Source organism: Equus quagga, chromosome 14, assembly GCF_021613505.1.
Source record: "Equus quagga isolate Etosha38 chromosome 14, UCLA_HA_Equagga_1.0, whole genome shotgun sequence".
Lineage (NCBI taxonomy): Eukaryota > Metazoa > Chordata > Mammalia > Perissodactyla > Equidae > Equus > Equus quagga.
In genome coordinates this window covers 88408854-88429417 of record NC_060280.1, presented here as the reverse complement: position 1 = coordinate 88429417, position 20564 = coordinate 88408854, and the positions used below count along the sequence as shown (strand labels likewise).

At 56.1% G+C, this 20564-nt stretch overlaps 2 protein-coding genes across 9 annotated transcripts in view; both read left to right on the top strand.

The window, feature by feature from the left end:
• The first annotated feature begins 808 nt into the window (after positions 1-808).
• Positions 809-10511, top strand: QTRT1 (queuine tRNA-ribosyltransferase catalytic subunit 1). Of its 2 annotated transcripts, XM_046684653.1 has the most exons (11): positions 809-1082; positions 1322-1390; positions 1485-1623; positions 6943-7021; positions 7122-7237; positions 9040-9114; positions 9365-9503; positions 9747-9822; positions 9936-10045; positions 10130-10217; positions 10300-10511. In XM_046684653.1, exons 1-11 carry the CDS (start codon positions 840-842, stop codon positions 10450-10452), a joined length of 1287 nt encoding a protein of 428 aa, XP_046540609.1. In that variant the 5' UTR covers positions 809-839; the 3' UTR covers positions 10453-10511. The 2 variants fall into 2 exon arrangements, with proteins under 2 accessions (XP_046540609.1, XP_046540610.1); XM_046684654.1 differs by lacking the exon at positions 9040-9114 and having other exon boundaries at positions 810-1082.
• A 2128-nt stretch (positions 10512-12639) lies between these two features.
• DNM2 (dynamin 2) overlaps positions 12640-20564 on the top strand; it is a 79259-nt gene continuing 71334 nt past the window's right edge. For 4 of the 7 annotated variants that reach the window (XM_046637988.1, XM_046637986.1, XM_046637984.1 and 1 more), the window contains exon 1: positions 12640-12967. In XM_046637988.1, the coding sequence (XP_046493944.1) occupies positions 12807-12967 (161 nt within the window). In that variant the 5' untranslated portion in view covers positions 12640-12806. The remainder of the gene's footprint in view (positions 12968-20564) is intronic. The other 3 variants (XM_046637989.1, XM_046637985.1, XM_046637983.1) reach the window with 1 other exon arrangement.

Here is a 20564-nt window from a genome sequence, read left to right as displayed (position 1 = left end):
TTGGCATCATCAGCCCAAGGATCACAGAAGGTCAGACTCTTGCTCACATCAGCCCAGTTGAGGCCAGCGGTCCTGAAAGGAAGGATTCTTGGGCAATATCGCCCTCTGCTGGCCAGGACAGATATCAGCTCCATTTCCAACATTAACGATTATTATTGTATGTTACATCCTATTATAATATATAATATTTTATATTATTATTCCGTGGAACACAACTAGCGCTCAATAAATCCGTGTGTCAGCCTCTCTCAGCCCGGTGCGCCCTGGAGGCCGGCACTAATGGGGATATACATGTAGGTGTACGTTGAATGAATGAACGAAGAAATGTGGCCATGTTCTGGGCCTCAGTCTCCCCTTCTGTCAATCTGGGATTCCTTCTTTCATGAAATAAACTCATGTTTATTTAGCAGGTACTTGGTCCTAGGTCCTGTTCTAAGCTCTTGGGACAAAGCAATGAACAAGCCAAACGGCTGTGCCAGGCGCCGAGGGAAGATCTCTGCGTCAGTCTTTCTCATTCAATCTTCATAACATCCTTGTGCCCAAATACTATTATTCGCCCCATTTTATGGACGAGCAAATGATGGCTTCGAGAGGCTTTGATGGCAGAACGAGAAGTGGCGGGCATGAGATTCGAACCCACGACCCTTTTGATTTTTCGCGGGAGCGCGCAGGCGGTGGGAGCGTGCGGGACGCCCCACGGGGACGAGCGCGCCGCCGTCCGTTGCCATGGTCCCTCGGACGCTCTCCCGGAGCTTCTGCCTGCGGCGCGCGTCACGTGACCGGAGCCAATATGGCGCCGCCCAGGGTGCTTCACTGCCCACGTGGTTCCGGCAGCCAAGATGGCGGCGGCGGCCAGCCCGTCTTCCATGGAGTCGGCCCCGCGGATCATGCGGCTGGTGGCCGAGTGCAGCCGCTCCAGGGCCCGGGCGGGCGAGCTGCGGCTGCCGCACGGGCCGGTGGCCACTCCGGTGTTCATGCCAGTGGGCACGCAGGCCACCATGAAGGGCATCACAGCCGAGCAGCTGGATGCGCTGGGCTGCCGCATCTGTCTGGGCAACACCTACCATCTGGGTCTGAGGCCGGTGGGTGGGCTCTGCCCGGGCGGGGCGGCGGCGGAGGGTGCGGGGCCCTGGGGCAGCCCCTGGGCCCGGGCCTGCCTCCCAAAGTCAGTCAACAAACGCGTACTGAGCATCCCCGGTGGCCCAGGCCTTGCGCTGGGCGTGAGGGAACGGCGGGGAGCGAAGCTGGCCAGCTGTGTCCCCTAACATGAGCCCCAGGGTCGCATTCAACCGTAACCTGACCCTTTCTTCCCCGAACCCAGGGCCCCGAGCTGATCCAGAAAGCCCACGGTCTCCACGGCTTCATGAACTGGCCCCACAATCTGCTGACGGTGAGGTGGGGTCGGGGCCAGGGTCCGAGGGCACTTCTCGGAGGTGGAGATCCTCCCCCACCCCGCTGACAGCCCCGCGGGGGGTTCCCCCCAGGACAGCGGCGGCTTCCAGATGGTGTCCCTGGTGTCCCTGTCCGAGGTGACCGAGGAGGGCGTCCGCTTCCGCTCCCCCTACGACGGCGAGGAGACCCTTCTGAGCCCCGAGAGGTCCGTGGAGATCCAGAACGCGCTGGGTGAGCGCATGCGGGAGCCGCCCCTGCCCCTGCCCCCGGCGCGGAGGGGAGGAGGGCCCGCTCCCCTGTGCTGCGTGGCTTTGGGCAAGTCACTGCCCCTCGCTGAGCGTCGGCGGATAGTCCACACGGATAATGATGTCGCGTCGGTAAATCTCTTCGCAAGGCGCCTGGCATGTCGGAGCTTTTATTAGTATTGTTATTACTGTTATTTCTCTTAAATAGCCTCGTAACTGAGCAAACATGTTGAAATAATGGAGGCGACCAGGGCGATGGGGCGGCTTCGATGGTGACAGTGAAGGTTTTCTCAGTCTGGTAAAGGGCTCTGGAAACACAGGTCAGCCCTTCCCCAGCGTTTATTCTGTGGCCTCCGCTGCAGCTCTGGGCTGCATGCTGGTGTGCGCCATCCGCGGGACTTCCAGGCTATGAGGGAGACAGGCGTCGGTGAAAATGTCACAATTACAAAGGGGAAAAAGGGACCGGCAGGGTGGCTGAGTGGTTAAGTTTGTGCCCTCTGCTTCGGTGGCCTGGTTCGCCAGTTCCAATCCTGGGCACGGACCTACACAGCGCTTATCAAGCCATGCTGTGGCCGCATCCCACATATAAATAGAGGAAGACGCTCACAGATGTTAGCTCAGCAACAATCTTCCTCACCAAAAAAAAAAAAAGTGAACTGCAAACCATGCCCTCCCCACGCTCATCCTTTATCTATCTCCTCCACCCTCATAAGTTACCAGTGTATCTGGTTTCTTCTATATCCTCCCAGAGCTTATGCAAATCCAAGCAAGTTCAAATCTATTCTGATTTTTCCCATTCGGAGAGTGTGTTATTTATGGCACATTCTTCTGTACTTGCACTTTTTTTAATGATGGAAAATTTCAAGTATATACCAGGATGGATCCAACCCCAGTGACCTGTCACCCTGCATCACCCACCCACCACCAGGTCACGGCCATCATGCCTCATCAGTGTCTCAGACCACTTTCTTCTCCAGTGTTATTTTCCGATAGAATTTGTCTGAGGTTGGTGTCATTTCGTCTTTAAATGTTTTGTAGAATTCTCCAGTAAAAGCCCTTGGCCTGTGGTTTTGTTGTGGGAAGATTTTTGATGACGAATTCAATTTATTTAACATGTTGATAGGGCTATTCAGACTTTGTGTTTCATCTTGTGTCTGATTTGGAAAGTTGGAGTTTTGAAGGACTTTGATCATTCCTTGAACTTTATTTCAATGTTCGGGGCATATAGTTGGTCACAATATTCTTCTTTTAAATTTTTTCTTTCTTTCTTTCTTTCTTTCTTTTTTTGGTGAGGAAGATTGGCCCTGAGCTAACATCTGTGCCAGTCTTCCTCCACTTTGTATGTAGGATGCCGCCACAGCATGGCCGACGAGTGGTGTAGGTCCACACCTGGGATCCAAACCTGCGAACCTGGGCTGCTGAAGGAGAGCGCACGGAACTTTAACCACTCAGCCGTAGGGCGGCCCCAGGAGTTGGTTTTTTAAAACATAACCACATGGGGCCGGCCCAGTGGTGCAGCGGTTCAGTGTGCACATTCTGCTTTGGTGGCCTGGGGTTTGCCGGTTTGGATCCTGGGTGTGGACCTGGCACCGCTTGGCAAGCCATGCTGTGGCAGGCGTCCCACATATAAAGTAGAAGAAGATGGGCACGGATGTTAGCTCAGGGCCAGGCTTCCTCAGCAAAAAGAGGAGGACTGGCAGCAGTTGGCTCAGGGCTAATCTTCCTCCAAAAAAAAAAATAATAATAAAAGTAAAAAAATAAAAGATAACCACAATACCATCATTTCACCCAAAAACAATTAACAATAATTCATTAACATCATCAAACACCTGGCCAGTGTTCAAAGTTCCAGTTGTTTCATGGATGTCAGAATTTCTTTACCATCTGTTTCAGGATCCAAATAATGTGCAGATACTGCAATTATTTGAAAGCTCTTTGAAGTCTCTTTTAATATATATTATATACATTAAATATATAGTTTCTCCCCCCACCCCCTGTTAGGCGGGGAGGCAATTTGCTTCTTGAGGAAGATGGTTCCTTTGCCCTGTGGTGGTTCACAGAGCCTGACTTTTGCTGGTCGCGTCCCCATGTGTCGTGTAACAGTTTTCCCCGCCCTCCAGCTTTCCTGTAGGTTGGAACTTGGATCTAGAGGTTTGAAGCCAGATTCAAGTTCTTGTTCCTTTTGGCGAGACGTCGCCACAGTGTGTATTTCCATCGGGCGCCTAGTGTCTGTCTTTCCTGTTGAGCCATCCTGCTGCTTGCCTCGGACCAGGATTAGGAGTTCCAAAATGATGATGTTCTAACTCTGTCATTCTTTCTTCATTTCTTTTTTCTTTTGTTTTTTTGGTGAGGAAGAGTGACCCTGAGCTAACATCTGTTGCCAATCTTCTTTTTACTTGAGGAAGATTGGCCCTCAGCTAACATCTGTCCCCATTCTTCCCTATTTTGTATGTGAGATGCTGCCACAGCATGACTGATGAGTGTTGTGTAGGTCTGCACCCGGGATTCGAACTGGCAAACCCGGGGGCCACCAAAGCAGAGCACATGAACTTAACCACTGTGCACTGGGCCAGCCCCTCTCTTTTCATTTCTTAGCCAGATTACTTCTGTTAAGCAAAACATCCCTCACCTACTCCTGGGAGAACAAGTAGTTCTGTTCATATAGGAAAAGTGGGATTCATTCTTTTCCTTTTTTTTTTTTTTTAACCAGTTTTCATGGGTTGATTACATAGCATCGTCGAGCAGTGACAAGCTAGTGTTTAGTTTTTTAGAATCACCGTGACTCATGGGTTTAAACATATTTGATGTGTCCCATTGCACTTAAAATCCTTATTTTTTTGATTAATTTATTTTTTTGCTGAGGAAGACTGGCCCTGAGCTGACATCTATGCCCATCTTCCTCTGTTTTATGTGGGACGCCTACCACAGCATGGCTTGATGAGCTGTATGTAGGTCCACGCCCAGGATCCAAACCCACAAACCCCAGGCTGCCAAAGCAGGGTACACAAACTTAACCATTATGCCACTGGGCTGGGCCCTTAAAATCCTTATTGATTCTCAGATTGCCCTGTCTTTGGCTAGCGTGGTACACTGTGCTTTTTTCCCATAATGATACATCTTCGCAATAGTTCCTTCAGCTTTTCTGACATATAGCATATAAGTCCACAGTCCCTAATCTGAAATTCGTGGGGTCAGAATTCAGAATTTTCCTATTTTAGGAAGACATACCATTTGTTACACAGCACCCCAGTGGGGTCTGGGGCAACACCCTGTGATCTCACGCTTCACTTTTGTTTTTCCACATTTTTTTTTTTTTAAAGATTTTATTTTTTCCTTTTTCTCCCCAAAGCCCCCCGGTACATAGTTGTATATTCTTCGTTGTGGGTCCTTCTAGTTGTGGCATGTGGGATGCTGCCTCAGTGTGGTTTGACGAGCAGTGCCATGTCTGCGCCCAGGATTTGAACCGACGAAACACTGGGCCGCCTGCAGCGGAGCGCGCGAACTTAACCGCTCGGCCACTGGGCCGGCCCCCATTTTTTCACATTTTTAAAGACTGTGGTAGGGCTGACCCAGTGGCGCAGCGGTTAAGTGTGCATGTTCCGCTTCTCAGCGGCCTGGGGTTCGTCGGTTTGGATCCCGGGTGCAGACATGGCACCGCTTGGCACACCATGCTGTGCTAGGCATCCCACATATAAAGTAGAGGAAGATGGGCATGGATGTTAGCTCAGAGCCAGTCTTCCTCAGCAAAAAGAGGAGGATTGGCAGCAGATGTTAGCACAGGGCTAATCTTCCTCAGGAAAAAAAAAACTTGCAAAAAAAAAAAAGATTGTGGTAAAATGCACATAACATAAAATTTATTATCTTAACTTTTTTCTTTTTTTGGGTGAGGAAGATTTGCCCTGAGCTACCATCTGTGCCTATCTTCCTCTGTTTTGTATATGGGTAACATCCACAGCATGGCTGACGAGTGGAGTAGGTCTGTGCCCAGGATCTGAACCTGCGAACCCAGGCTGCCAAAGCAGAGCGCATGGAACTTTAACCACTAGGCCATGGGGGCGGCCCCCATCTTAACCATTTTTAAGTGTCCAGCTCTGTGACATTTGCATTGTTGTGCAACCATCCCCACCATCCGTCTCCAGAACTTTCTCATCTTCCCAAACAGAAACTCTGTCCCCATGAAACACTAACTCCCTCCCCCCGTCCCCCAGCCCCTGGCCCCACCGTCCTACTCTGAATTTGACTCCTCTGGGGGCCTCATATACGTGGAAATGTGCAGTATTTGTCGTTCTGTGTCTGGCTTATTTCTCTGAGCATAATGTTCTCAAGGTTCATCCATGTTGTAGCATATGCCAGAACTTTGTTCCTTTTCATGGCTGAGTAATATTCCACGTATGTCCATATCACATTTTACTTATCTGCCATAGGACACGTGGGTTGCTTCTACCTTTTGGCTCTTGTGAATCACGCTGCTATGAACATGGGTGTGCAAATACCTCTTTGAGACCCTGCTTTCAATTCTTGTGGGTGTACACCCACAAGTGGGTTGCTGGATCATATGGCCTACACTTCACTTTTATCGCATGAACACTTATGAATCTTCATACTAAATCCAATTTTAAAAAAAGATCAGAACTGGCTTGGGTTTTCCTGCCAAATGAGTGTGCCATAGGCATAAGAAAAAGCCTTTGAATTTGAGAAGTTCCCGGATTTTGGAAATATGGGAAAGGAACCTTCCGTGAAGGGCTGGACTGTGTTTATTTAACCAGACCCCTGTTGCCAGATGCTCAGGCTCCCACTGTGCTTTGGCTGCTACAGTGCGATGAAGCACTTGGTACACACATCATTTTTTTTTTTTCCCGAGGAAGATTAGCCCTGAGCTAACATGTGCCACCAATCCTCCTCTTTTTGCTGAGGAAGACTGGCCCTGGGCTAACATCCGTGCCCATCTTCCTCTGCTTTATACATGGGATGCCTGCCACAGGATGGTGTGCCAAGCAGTGCCATGTCCGCACCCAGGATCCGAACCAGCGAACTCTGGGTTGCCAAGCAGTGGAACGTGTGCACTTAACCGCTGTGCCACCTGGCCGGCCCCATGGAGTGGGGTTTTAGTCTGTGTCCCAGGCAGCTTTTCAGCTGGAGGGAGGCAAGATCGGATGTGCGTTTGGAAAAGCTCCCACTGGCTGCCAGATCGGGGGCTGCATGGGAGACTGCAGGACCCGGTGACGGACTTCTGGGGTCCAGCCCGTCCCCATTAGGAGGGGGCCTTTCCCAGTGACAGAGCTCCTATGTCACCCGCCCCCTCCAGGCTCGGACATCATCATGCAGCTGGACGACGTGGTCAGCAGCACGGTGACGGGGCCGCGCGTGGAGGAGGCCATGTTCAGGTGTGTGCGTGTGTCAGGGGAGGGGTCCTGCTCCTGGAGCCGTGTCCCCCCAGCCCTCGCCAGGCCCTTCCTACAGGTCGTGACTGAGGCCTTCCTACAGGTCGATCCGCTGGCTGGACCGGTGCATCGCGGCCCATCGGCGGCCGGACCAGCAGAACCTCTTCGCCATCATCCAGGGTGGGCTGGACGCGCATCTCCGCGCCACCTGCCTCGAAGGTAGAGCCACGTGCCCCCCGAGCCCCCGTGGAGCGGGGCTCCTCCATCGCAGAGGGCCCCACCTGGGCCTGGCATGGGCTGGCACTCACACGGTGGTTGTTAATGGGCGAAAGGGCCGTCCAGGCGGGAGCAGCGGCCGAAGCAAAGGCCTGGAGGCAGAATGGAGTAGAGAGTGCAGAATATCAGTAATTCCAGTAGCTCTCTGTTCTCAGGTGTCCCCCAGGCTCCGTGCCAAATGCCCGGCACGGGTCGACCCCTTGGCTTTTCATCACCATCCTGTAAGGTGGGAACTATGTGGTTCCCAAGGTTACGGAAGGGGAAACTGAGGCCCAGAGCTGTTCAGCCACTTACCCCAAGCCACACAGCTTGGATGTTGCAGACGTGGGATTTGAACCAGGCCTTGGGCTCTAGAACTTACGGCATTAACCGATTCATGGTCCTCTTCTCTCCCCGGGGAGTAAGACACACAGGGTCAGGAGCGAGGGGTTGGGCCCGGAACATTGTGCTGACAGCGGGGGGCCTGGAACCCCACATTGAGGTGCTGGGGAGCCATGGAGCGTTATTGAGTGGGAGAGTGACAGGAACCCAGGAGCATCACAGGACCATCCCAGGAGGACCGGAAGCAGGAGACTGGAGGAGTTAGTTGCCCAGCAGAAGGGTGACAGTGAGGCCTGAACCAGGGCTGTGGCCGTGGAGACGAGGTGGGGGCAGAGATGGGGCTCAAAGAAAGTGAGGTGTCATGGGCAAGACTCTGGATTCTGGAGTCTGTTGGGCTGGATCCAAACCTCTGATCTGCTCCCACGTGGCTGTGCTTCCTTGGGCTCGTGGCTTGGCCTCTCTGAGCCTCACTTTCTCCCTCTGTAAAATGGGAACATTCTCCCAGTGTCATGGGGTCAAAGGGAGGAATAATTGGGAAACTCTTCAAAGCGTCCTCCCGCCTGCAGCTGGCACCTTGTGTGCCGTTGGGAAGATTGTCCTTGTACTCCGCCCCCCACCCAGCTCCCCAGTCCAGAAACTCTTTTTAACGGAGTCCCACAGTCAGAGATTCATTTCACGTGCTGCTCCGTCCGCATGGACATAGATGACAGCAGAAACCAAGGTTCCGTGAAACATCACCCTTATACGTGACAGACTTTTTGCTTTCTGGTATTTTCTGTTTTCTTTCATTTAAAAAAAAACAACCACCCCATCGAGCCCCGTTAAATTCACTGCTCAGCCACCTGCGGTGTGACGAGTGCCCCTCGCTGCCCCCACGGCGCTTCTCACAGTGCTGCGAACCACCGGGTGGCCCTGGGGGGCGAGGGGGACCTGGGAAGCTGCATTTGAACCAGCTGATTCTGCTGCGCACTCAGGCTTCAACACCTGGCCCGAATAGAGGAAGGTGGGCACAGATGCTAGCTCAGGACAGTCTTGCTCACCAGAAAACACAACAAAAAAAGCCGGCCCCAGACCAGGCCTGCCTGCTGGGTGCTGGGGCCTCCACTGGGTTGAACTGGGCCCCTGGGCCAGGGACAAGCTTGGGCTTTGAGGCCAGACCCGGGTTTGAATCCAGCCTCTGGCATATGTGGCCTCAGGCTAGATGAAAACTGCCGTCCCTTCTCTGCAGCTTGAGCGTGATGGCCCATTTCTTGTTTTTTTTTTAAATTTATTTTTATTTTTTATTTTATTTTATTTTTTTAGAGGAAGATTAGCCCTCAGCTAACATCTGCTGCCAATCCTCCTTTTTTCGCTGAGGAAGACTGGCCCTGAGCTAACATCCGTGCCCATCTTTCTCTGCTTTCTATGTGGGATGCCTGCCACAGCATGGCTTGCCAAGTGGTGCCATGTCCGCACCCGGGATCCGCGCCAGCAAACCCCAGGCCGCCGAGAAGCAGAACGTGCGCACTTAACCCGTGGGCCACCAGGCAGGCCCCTTGTGGCCCATTTCTAAAATCCGGATCGCCCAGGAATGCACTTCATTGGGTGGCAGCCCCCCCGACATACACACACTCACTCACTGACACACACAGTCCTATTCTCTCCTCCTGAGGGACTTGGGGAGGACTGGGTGGGCAGGGTCTGCCCTGGGCAAGGGGGAGGACACCCTGCCTTTTGCCTGGTCCCCCTCACCTCGCCCTGTACCCGCAGAGATGACCAAGAGGGACGTGCCTGGCTTCGCCATCGGGGGCCTGAGCGGGGGTGAGAGCAAGAACCAATTCTGGAGGATGGTGGCGCTGAGCACAGCGAGGCTGCCAAGGGACAAGCCCCGCTACCTGATGGGGGTCGGGTATGTGGGGGAGAGGGGAGACAGCGCCACCCTGGGGAGCGGATTCCTGGGCACCCCTACCCCCCCACCCCCACCCCGGGCTTGGGGGAGGGGAAGGATGGAGGCCTGCCTGGGAGGGGACAGAGGACAGGTCCTCCCCCTGAGGGCGGTTCCGAGGGGGTGGGGGAGTCTGGGGGTGGGCGCTGGGTGTGCAATGAGGGCTTGAGGTACTCTGCTCCCCTCCCCCCACGGCCCCACCCCCAGCTATGCCACCGATCTGGTGGTCTGCGTGGCTCTTGGATGCGACATGTTCGACTGCGTCTTCCCCACGCGGACGGCGGTGAGGCCCTGGGCAGGGGGCAGACAGGGGCGGGGGCCTAGGTGCCAAAATGGGGGGGGCGTGGGGGGGCCAAGACCCCGTTGACCCGCCTTCCCCGCCCCCCTCCCCCGCAGCGCTTCGGCTCCGCCCTGGTCCCCACAGGGAACCTGCAGCTGAAGAAGAAGCAGTATGAGAAGGACTTCCGCCCCATCGACCCCGAGTGTGCCTGTCCCACCTGCCAGACGTAGGGAGGATGGGGACTGGGGGTCGGGGGAGGGCGCGGAGGGGGCAGGACCCTTGTAATGCTGAGCCCCTTTCCTGTCCCCAGGCACAGCCGGGCCTTCCTGCACGCGCTGCTCCACAGCGACAACACCGCCGCCCTGCACCACCTCACTGTCCACAACATCGCCTACCAGGTGGGCGGGTGGCCGGGCGGGCACGGCGGGGGGTGGCGGGTCGGGTGCCTGCGGCGACGCTGACACCTTTCCCGCCCTGCAGCTGCAGCTGATGAGCGCCGTGCGCGCCAGCATCGTGGAGAAGCGCTTCCCCGACTTCGTGCGGCACTTCATGGGCACCATGTACGGGGACCCCACCCTCTGTCCCACCTGGGCCACGGAAGCCCTGGCCTCTGTGGGCATCACGCTGGCATGACCCGGCTTGAGGGAGGGAGGGGATGGAAGATATTGAAGGATTCGCATTTTTTATTATAACTTAGTGTGTCTGTGCCTTCTTGGGGAGGTGGCCTGTCTTGGTCCCCTTCCTGGTCTGAGTGTCACTGAGGCTGATATTTCCCCCTCTGGTTGATAATGACAAGTAACTATAGCAGCAGCTGGTATCTGGAAATCACCTGGCACAGCCCAGCATGCATGTCACCATGTAGGAAGTACCCCAGAGTGGGACCTGCATTGTTCCTGTGGCTCAAGCCCCCCCAGCCACCATGGGGGTGGACACTGTTGTCTTCCTCCCTTTTTTTTTTTTTTTTTTTGGTGAGGAAGATTGGCCCCGAGCTAACATCTGTTAGCTCGCAGAGCGTGTGAACTTAACCACTGTGCCACCGGGCTGACCCCCTTGTCCTTCTCCTTTTTACGGGTGAGGAAGCAGGCTCAGAGAGGGGAAGTCGCTTGCCCAAGGTCACCACCGAAGAAGTAGCTCATGCTCTTTGCCTTGACCCTTGGCACATGTGGCCTCATCGTCCCGTCAGTAAACACAGGGATGATGACAGTGCAATGCACTGTTCTCAAAAGCTGTCGTGTATTAAAGTCTTGCCACCTTATGATACAGGTATAGCTACGTTTCCCATGTTACAGATGAGACAGGTTCAGAGGAATGAAGTCACGTAGTCATTATCACCCAACAAAATAAATAGGTCCAGGATCTAACCCAGATAGGACCAATTACAGACCGAGTCCTCTTAGAAGAAAGGTTTTTCATTTGAGAAGTAATAGGATTGTAGGATCCACAATTCAAACAGCATAAAAATGCAGCTACTTTGATCAGTCTGTGTATTCTTCCAGAAATTGTCCATGGGTACATTTCTTTTCATGAATGGCAGCGTCCTTTACATACAGTATTCTCCCTTGCTAGTTTTTTCTTTTTCTTAGTATATCTCAGATTGTTTACACATCAGTACACGAAGACTTCCTCAGTCTTTTCTGCAGCTGTTGCATAGTATTTACGAGCTCCATGTCGGGCAGTTAGGTGTCTCCAGGGTCTGTGATTGTGGTCAAGGCTGCAATGCCAAACCTTGTGGGTCGTTTTCCTTAAAATTCTTCCACCCAGCCCCGCCTCTCTTCCAAGAGGTCAAGGGTCTCAGTGCCCAGAACCCCCACCGTTGCCTGCATAATCACGTGCCTTTTCCGGGGGAGAGGATCCGTTGAGTTTCGCTGGAACTCAGAAAGGTTCAAGGGGCCGGGGAACGACAACGGAGCGTGAGCCGCATCAACACGGGGCGTGAGCGGAAAGTATTCCTAGGAGAGGGCACGGCATTTGCAAAGGCGTGGAGGCATGACTTTATGGTAAGGAAGGTGGGAGCCAACGGTGCAGGGCTAGTCCGCCTCTCCGGGAGAACCGCTAACATCGCCTGATTCTCACCCTGAAAGCGCGGCAGGACCCCGCGCGGAGAGGTGGTTTGCGAGCCCGGGGCCGAGATGCATCCTGGGACTTGTAGTTTTCTCTAGAGCCCGGAAACTCACAGGTGACGGTCACCACCGGGTCCCACCACGAGGTGGCGCCCTGCAGCGAGTACGGTGGGCCTTACCCTGTACTCCGAAAGACAACAATCACAAGTCAGAACGGGGGATTCTTTGATTGACAAACATAGTTTTCAGTCAGAGTCAGGATTCGGAGGTTAAAGCCCGCCCTCTCTCGGTTTGTTGGCTGATGGAACGGAGTGATATTTATATAAACCAATGGGAAATTTTTAGGGAACTAGGTAGCGTGAAGTGACAAACCAGTGTCTAAGAATCGATCCCTAATATCATTGGCCAGCTTTGTTGACTGGCGTGTCTTTCTGCCAATAAGACTGGAGGATTTTTCTGCCCCCCCCATCGGGAACTCCCCCAGTGGGCGGGGCCAACACGCCTTTTCCCGAAACACCGCCTCCCAGCCTTGACAACTCACTTCCCGCCGCTATTGGCTCTTACACAATAGCGACAGCTCTTGCGTCCTATCAGTCCGCGAGAAGGTCCCCAGGGGGAAGACTCACTCACTCGTGAGCCCGTGCCTCGCTCTCATTGGCTCGTGGGCACGAGTGGCAGCGCGGCCGGCCAATTGGGGGCGGCGCGACGGCTTTGGGCGCAGCCCCGGGGCCCGGGCGGGAGGTCGCTCGGGTCGGGTGTCGGCTGAGAACCGGATGAGGCGGCGACCGTGAGGCCGAGCCGGGAGCGGGCGTCGCGCCGAGGCCCGGGCGGGCGGGGAGCAACGGCCGCGGACGCCGCGGGGCCGCATCGTTGAGGGCCGGGGCGGGCGGGGAGCGCAGGGCGCTCGGGCCGGGGGCCGCCGGCGCCATGGGCAACCGGGGGATGGAGGAGCTGATCCCGCTGGTCAACAAGCTGCAGGACGCCTTCAGCTCCATCGGCCAGAGCTGCCACCTGGACCTGCCGCAGATCGCCGTGGTGGGCGGCCAGAGCGCCGGCAAGAGCTCGGTGCTCGAGAACTTCGTGGGCCGGTGAGCGGGCGCGGCGGCGGGCGGGCGGCGGCCTAGGGCGGAGGGCGGACCGGGAATGGCGCGCCCTGCGCCGCCGGCGTAACTGCGGCGCCTGCGTGCCCGTGGCGGGGACGGGGACGGGGACGGGAAGGCGGGCCCTGCGGGGGCTGGCGGTCCGACCCCGGCCCCGGCCCCGGGGGCGTCTCGCGGGCTGCGGGGCGCGGGCCCGGACTGCGGGGGACCCGGCTTGAGTGGGTGAAATGTCCCATCTGGTGGCCTGGGGGTCGGGGGTTGTCCCCCTGCTCTGTCTGTCCGCAGCCTGCCGCCTAGATCTCCATCGGGCCGACCCCTGCGGTCTGGCTGGCTGTTCCTTTATCTGGAGCAGCCGCCGCCGTCTGCTTGGCTGTCTCTCTGTCCTGGGTCGGCCTCCCTGCCACCACCATTTGGCTGTCCATCTGGCCAGTCCCGCAGGGCAGCCCCCTGCTGTCTAGCTCGCTGTCCAGGGTGACCTGTGCTGTCTGGCCGTCCGTCCGTGCCCCTCACAGGCTTTACCACTTAGCCAGCCGTCTCTGGGGTCACCCCAGCTGCCCTCTGCCCTAAGGGGCCCTGCAGTCTGGCTCCCTGGGGCTGTTTTCAGCGTGGTCCCTGGCGAACGCTGGCTCCTCTCTTCCAAGTGGCTGCTTTTGTCTCTGTGTCCAATTGTCTGTCCTTCTCCTGGTCTGTCCATCAGTGCCCTGGCAGCCCCCAACTGTCTGACAACCTCTGTGGGCCGGGGGCGGGGGGGGGGGGGGGGGCTCGTGGCAGCATGCAGAGGAGAAGGGAGTGGAAGCATGATCCTTGAACTCCCCCTTCTCAGCTGGAAGGAGGACTCCGGGGAACTTTCTCCAGCATTCTTTCCTGGCCCGTGTCAGGGTGCTCCGGGGCCCCGGAACACAGGGGCCAGCCCCCAAGCTAAAGCTTGCAAATTGAGGGCCCTCCTTGGGGCCTGAGAAGGAACTTCTTGCCTGATGAGGCCTGAGTGGGGAAAACTGGAATACACCCTTCTCTGGGCAGCCCTGAGAAGCCTCAGTTTGCCCATCTGTCCAGTGGGTGAACCCCACTGTTCTGGGCTGTGTCGAGAATTCAGGAAGCTAATGAATGAGAAGCGGCCCGGAGGCCGCCGAGCCCGGTTGGTTCACCCCCTCCCTTCCCCCACCTCTTGCCCTTCTGCCTCCCAGATGGGCGGCCCCTTCTCCATTCTGGGAAGTCCTCCGTTTGTGACTGTGGCTGCCAAACGATAACATAGTCAGCATTCTCATCGTTATTGTTATTGTTGTTGTTAGCCGTGCTGAGGGGTCACGTTCGTCCAGCCGGCCCAGGGCTGAGTTCTTTCTTGGTTCAGTATCTTGAATCCATCGGTGAGCGAGTGGGGTGCAGGCTTCTGTTACCCCCACCTTAGAGATGAGGCGGGAGGCTCAGAAGGAACTCGCCGTCTGCCCAAGGCCACCAGGCTGGCGCTCATTGGAGCCCAGCCGGGTGCCCAGCCCGCCCCTGCTTTCCCAGAGGCCTGAGGTTTTGCTCTCAGTGTCACGAATTTCCTCCTTTGCTGCCTGGCCTCTGGCAAGTTGCCCTCTGTCGACTGTGGCGGAAAGTTGTGGACCTGGGGTCAGCCGGGGCTGGCTGGTCCTCAAGCCGGGCCGTGGGCGCCTGTGCGTGGCCATCTTCCTGCCCGCCCAGGCTTCCAGTGGGCGTCTGCAAAGCTCTGTCCGTTTCATTTGCCTTTGACCTGGCACAGGTTATTTGACCTCTCCGTGCCTCAGTTTCCCCTCCTAAAAGTGGGGTGATGATCCCTCAACAAGGCTGTTGCAAGGTTGCAGCGATATGATGTGTTGAAAGCGCCTCTGTAGCACACAGTAGGCCTACATGGACGGGGCTGTTATTCACCGGGCTGGTACCTCTCCTATCGATGACACAAGCTAATTAGGACGAAGGGTTCTCAAGTGACACACTGGGCTTCACTGAAGCCTTTCGAGGCTGGCAGTGCTGGGGCTCCCATTTTACAGAGCGGGAAACTGAGGCTCCGAGAGCCGAGCACGCTTACTTGAGGCTGTTCAGTGACGAACTGGGGGCTCTGGCTTTGGGAGCCCTGGTTCTCTCCTCTCCCCACCTCTCCTCGCTCCCTCTGCCCCTGGCCTTTCTCTTCTGCCCACCCTGGCATCTGGCGACAGCCAGCTACTACCGAGCTGGCCCGTGTGGCAGCCTCTTCCCAGAAGCCCGCAAAGCGACCTGGGTCGTTACAAAGATCCCTTCAGGGCCCGAGGACCAGCGTTGTAAAAAGGCCTCTCTTTGGGGATGGGGTGCACAGGGCTGTCTTCTTTTTCTTTCTGGAACGTGGGTGAGGCCTCTCAGCTATGGAGCCCTGCTCCAGGGGCACGGCAGGTGGGCCTCACTTGGAATCCCAGCCCGTACTTCTTTCTGTGACTTTGGCCCAACTGTGCAGCGCTGACCTGTGCGGGGGACATCCCGCTGGTCTCAGGGAGCTGACGAAAGCGCGTGTCAAGGGCCTGTGCTTAGGGTCAGCGCAGGCCGCTCCGTTTCATTGCCTCCTCCTTGTGGATTTTCTAAGAATGTGGTCCAAGTGGGAATGGTCCAGTCAACTCATGTCGGTGGCCCTGGGGGCCCAAGCCTTCTTGTTGCGTCTTTTATTTCACCTGCACGGTGTTTAAAAAAAAATTACCTGCCAACATTGAAAAATTAGGTTTTGCATCAAAATCTGGGTTTTTGTAGTGTTAGCAAACACCCAAGGATCTTTCGAGTTTAGTGGTTAGCACAGGCCCTGGGCCCAAGGTCCGGCTCCCTGTTTGACTGTGTGACTTTGGCCAAGTGGACTCAGGTTCCTTTTCTGTAAAATGGGAGTGATAACCAGACCCTCCCTGGGGCGTGGACCCTGTACCCATGGCTGTTGTTGAAATCATCGTGCTCTGGCCTTCCTGGGCCAGTGTCTCGCTTGGTACTTAGTGCCTGGATCTCAGAAGCAGCAGCTGCTGGCTGCCCTGTCAGACCAGCAGTCTGCTCGAGCTGCCACAGACCCCACCACTCCCTGATGCTCACCCAGGCCCATTTCACATTTGCCCGGAGCCCCTTGGCCCTGGAAACCTTTGAGTTTAAGACTCCTGGATTGTGCCCCCTCTGCCAGCAGATAAACCTGTGGCCCTGAGGAGAGGGGAGGATGTGGCTCCCTCAGAACCGTGTCATTTAGCTTTAGGAGCTGGCACGAGGGAGGGGCTTGGGAAATTTTTCCCTGGGAGAAGAGCAGGAGGAGGCTGAGGTTGAGGCCTCCAGCTCCAAGTCCCCCAGGCGCTGGCTTGATCCTATGAGCCTCGCCTCTCTGTGCCTCGGTTTCCCCAGCTGGGAAGTGGGGCTGTCAACAGTATCTACTCATGGGCCCCACGCAGGCGACCAGGTTGGGTGTGTTTCGCCTCTTAGGGCAGATAAAGTCACAGGCGCCTGTCATTGAGGATGGAGTGAGGGATTAAGTGAGACCATTTCGAGTGCTTCGAGGCGTGTCTGGCGCAGAAAAAGTGTTTAAAATGTTGTGCATTTTTCATTCGCTCGTTGAAATTGTTTTCTGAGTCCGTTCACTCTGTGCCCGGCAGCCCTGTTCCAGGGCTGCAGACAGAGACCCCAGCAAGCGAGATTTCAAAACCTCTGCCCTGGGGGAGGAGGCATTCCAGCACGGGCAGATAAAGAAGAAGGAAGGTAGAAGATTGTCACAGGAAAAAAGAGCCGGATTCTGGAAAGGGCGTGGGAGATTGGGGGGAGGCGTCAGTTTTAAATAGAAGAGTTAGGGAAGCCCTCCTGGGGAGGGTCACTTAAGATGAGGGAGGAACCACCAGTGGAGATCTGCCGGAAGAGGTCCCAGGCTGTGGGAACAGCCAGTGCAAAGGCCCTGGGGCAGGAGTGTGCATGGAGGCCAGTATAGCGGGAGAGTGGGGGAGATGAGGTTAGGGAGGTATTGTGGTGGGGCAGGGTGCAGGCCACGCAGAGCCTTGGGGGCTGGGGAAGGCTCTGAGCAGAGGGAAAGCCGCCAGGGACACTGTTACTGTCTTTCTGGACCTGGTCCTGGGCAAGCTGAGGGCTGCTGCCTTTGATTTTCAGGTTTACCTAGATTTTGTCAGTGAACAAATCCTGTGAACGCATGGAGGGGCCTGGTGCCATTTTTCTTTTGACAAGAAACGGCTGCCCATGGGGCTTTCCTGTCTCCAGCTGCATTGCCATTTGGTGATGGTGGCATGTCCTTCTAGGGAGATGTGGCTGTGCCCCAGGGCTATCACCTGGCACACAGCAGGTGCCAGACCCTTGGCTTGTGTCCCTGCCACACTGAGGGGCATGCGGTTGGCCCTTTGGGCCGGTTTGTCCCTTCACACATCTTAGGTGTTCAAAGCCACTTGGAAGTGACAGCTCCCATTTTTATTACCCTTTTTGGGCAAAACTGAAGTGCCTTTGCCTGTGTAGTCTAAGTCCCTGGGCCAGCTAGAATGGGGAGAGCCCAGAGGTGTGTGGCGGTGCCGCATGTCAGCTGAAGGACCTCACTTTTCTGGGCCTCAGTTTCCTGATCTGCAAAATGGGGGCGTGATGGTCCCTCCCTCCTGGGAGGGCTGAGGATCAATGAGATAATCCCTGTGAAATAATAGGCCCCTGCGTGGTGATAGCCCTGAGGCAGGACTTTGACATGCGGTGTTAATTTCTTTTCCCTTAAAGAAAAGGAACCCCTGATGACTCTTAATATCAGTGCCACCTCCTCTGGCATCAATGCAAATCCAGTGCCTGTCCATGTGGGCAGGTTGCTCTGTCCCTCACTCTGGGGACACAGCCGGAACCAGCAGGGCCTGAAATGCTGGCAGGAGCCTGGTCCTGGTTCGTTTCTAAGTGGCAAGGTGGCTGCGAACGCATATTTGGCCGGGAGAGCTCTTTATGCCCATTTTGAATGTGGTGGTGGGAAGTTGGGGGCCAGAGTGCCCAGCAGTTGCGAATTGGCTAGATAACAACGCATCCAGACCCCTGACTGTGAAATAGCCGCACAGAGTGATGTCGAAGAGGGTTGACTGAGCCAGATGGCCGTGGAAGGGCTGTTGGGTCCCAAACCCAGCGGACTTGTGATGCCAGCTTGTTCAAAACAGTTGTCTTTTCATACTGAAACGCCCAGGAAGATGTGCGCCCCCGATCCCCACAGGTGGGTTGTCTCCCCACGTGATTCTTGGTTCGCTTTTGTGAATTCTCTTTATTCCCAGGAAGACAGATTTCTCTAGAGCTCGGCTCTGGGCTGCTCAAGTGCTGTTTTCAGAGCTATTCGCCTGGGGATAATGGCCCTCGCGAGGTCCGCAGATTGAAATCCCCTGGTAATAAGCCGGGTCGCTCCTGGCTGAGGCCAGAGGACGGCCTCGTGGACGCTTCTCGATGGAGAGCTTTCAAAGGCAGCGCGGGCGGAAGGGGCCGGGCGCCACATGGAGCCTGCGTCTCTGTGGGTGTTCGCCTTTGGCTCAGAGCCGCTGCTGCCAAGCTTTTGCCCGATTTGAATGAAAATGCCGAAATCACAGGCTCCTCGACTGCAGGAAAACAGCAGCTAACCCGTAATTTACGAGGGTTGCCAACTGCATGCTGTCATTAAGCTCTCATTGTGTTAAAGCTTTGGAAAAATCAAGCCAATAATGAGATATTGATAGGGCACTAGCCACGATCCGAATAAAAGAAAAAATTGCCCTTCCTCCGAAGCAGGGTGGCCCCGGGGAGACAAGACTGTTGTCCTCGGGTGCGTCTGGGGCTCCTGTTAGTGTGGGCGGCAAGGTCTCTGCTGGGGGGCGGATTTCTTCCTTTGGCGTCACCCTGAGTGTGGATAGGGAGCTGGGTGGCCCCTTCAGTTTCGCCTGATGTTTGTGACACAGTAAGAGCTGATGTTTGTGGAGAAGCGTCCTGTGTCGCCCCTGGGGGACTTAGGGCTAAAACCTGACCCCGGGCTCCCAGCCCCCCTGGGGGGCACGTGCTCTCTTAGCATCCCTGCTTTGCAGATGGGGAAACCGAGGCCAGAGAGGGGGCAGAGCCAGACGTCTGGGGACACAGGGTTGGAAGGTGTGGCCGTGGCTTGGAGGCTAGGGTGAATAGTGGATGCCACGGTGCTGGGGCTGAGGTCACGGATGCAACGCCTCCCGGCTCTCGGGCTTGCTCGAGGTTGGCAGCTGGGCATCTGACTGGCGTGCCTGAAGTGGCACCTACTCTGTGCTGGGCGCTGGGGACCAGCAGGGACTGGGACGGACAGAGACGGGGTAAACGATTAAATGAGCAAGAACATTCTGAAGATGGAGAAGCGCAGTGGAAATGCGGGGGGGAGAGTGGCTGGGGCTGCTTCCGATGGGGCGGGTGGGGTGGGCGCTCGCCACGAAGCCTGCCCCTCGAAGCCTCCAGAGAGGAGCGTGCCGGGCAGAGGGGAGGCAGAAAGAGGGCCCTGTGCACGCCAGCCTGCGGGTGCCCGCCGCGGACGTGGCAAGGGGGCCAAGACGGAGGCCAGAGCCGGTGGGCACGTGGGGGTCAGGAAGCTGCCCTCAGATGCCACTTTTCCAAAATTTTAACTCTTCAAGTCGGACCCTGAAGACAGGGTTCTTGTACAAAGGAAACCGTGACCCATGAGGAGAACGCACCGCCCACCCGCCCCTCCCTCCCCCCGCGTCAGTTTGGGGTGTCTGCTGCCTGACCCCCGTGTGCTTCTGTACACGCGTCCATGCCGGGCCCTCCAGAAAGTGCCCAGTGCCGTGAGGGGCTGCTGCTTTTGTGATGTGTCTGCTTTCCAGAACCTCGTTCTTTTCCAACCGCTGGACACATCCTGGAGGTCTTTCCACGTTGGAATGTTTGTACCTGCTGCTCAGAGCTTCCTGACCTGCCCAGAGGGGTGAGGAGTGGAGGCGGGGGCCAGTGGGGGGGGTTGCTGTGGCCGTCCTGAGGAGAGGGGACAGCACCCTCTGTCCATGCACCGTGATCCTCGCTGGGGCTTGGCACAAGGGGCCTCACCCACTCTGAGGCCAGGGCTTGATCCGTTTTTTATTTTTTTATTTCTTTGCTGAGGAAGATTGGCCCTGAGCTAACATCTGTGCCCATCTTCCTCTATTTTGTATGTGGGACGCCACCACAGTGTGGCTGATGAGCGGTGTGTAGGTCTGCACCTGGGATCCTAACCAGCGAACTCTGGGCCGCCAAAGTGGAGTGCAGAAACTTAACCACTATGCCACTAGGCCGGTCCGTTGATTCCTTTTATTGATGAGGAAACTGAGACACAGAGGCTTCCCCAAGGATGCTGGGTTTCAAGTGGCCAGCCTTGCCCCGGGTCTGCTGGCCTGTCCCCAGAGAGCGCACTCACCCTGACTTAATACTCTAAACCCTGCAGTGCTCACCGGGGCACCTCAGCCACTCAGTCTGCCTCCTCTGGGGGCAATTGGGTGGGCTTTCTGTGTCTTTGGTGCCCTTGCCGTGTGCCAGGCAGAGACCTGCCTGTACCCCATTTCAGGGCAGGCCTGTTTTACAGATGAAGCAGCTGAGGGCAGGGCTGGGCAGGCAGGTGGGGACCTCCAAACCCCTGTCCTACCCACTCGTT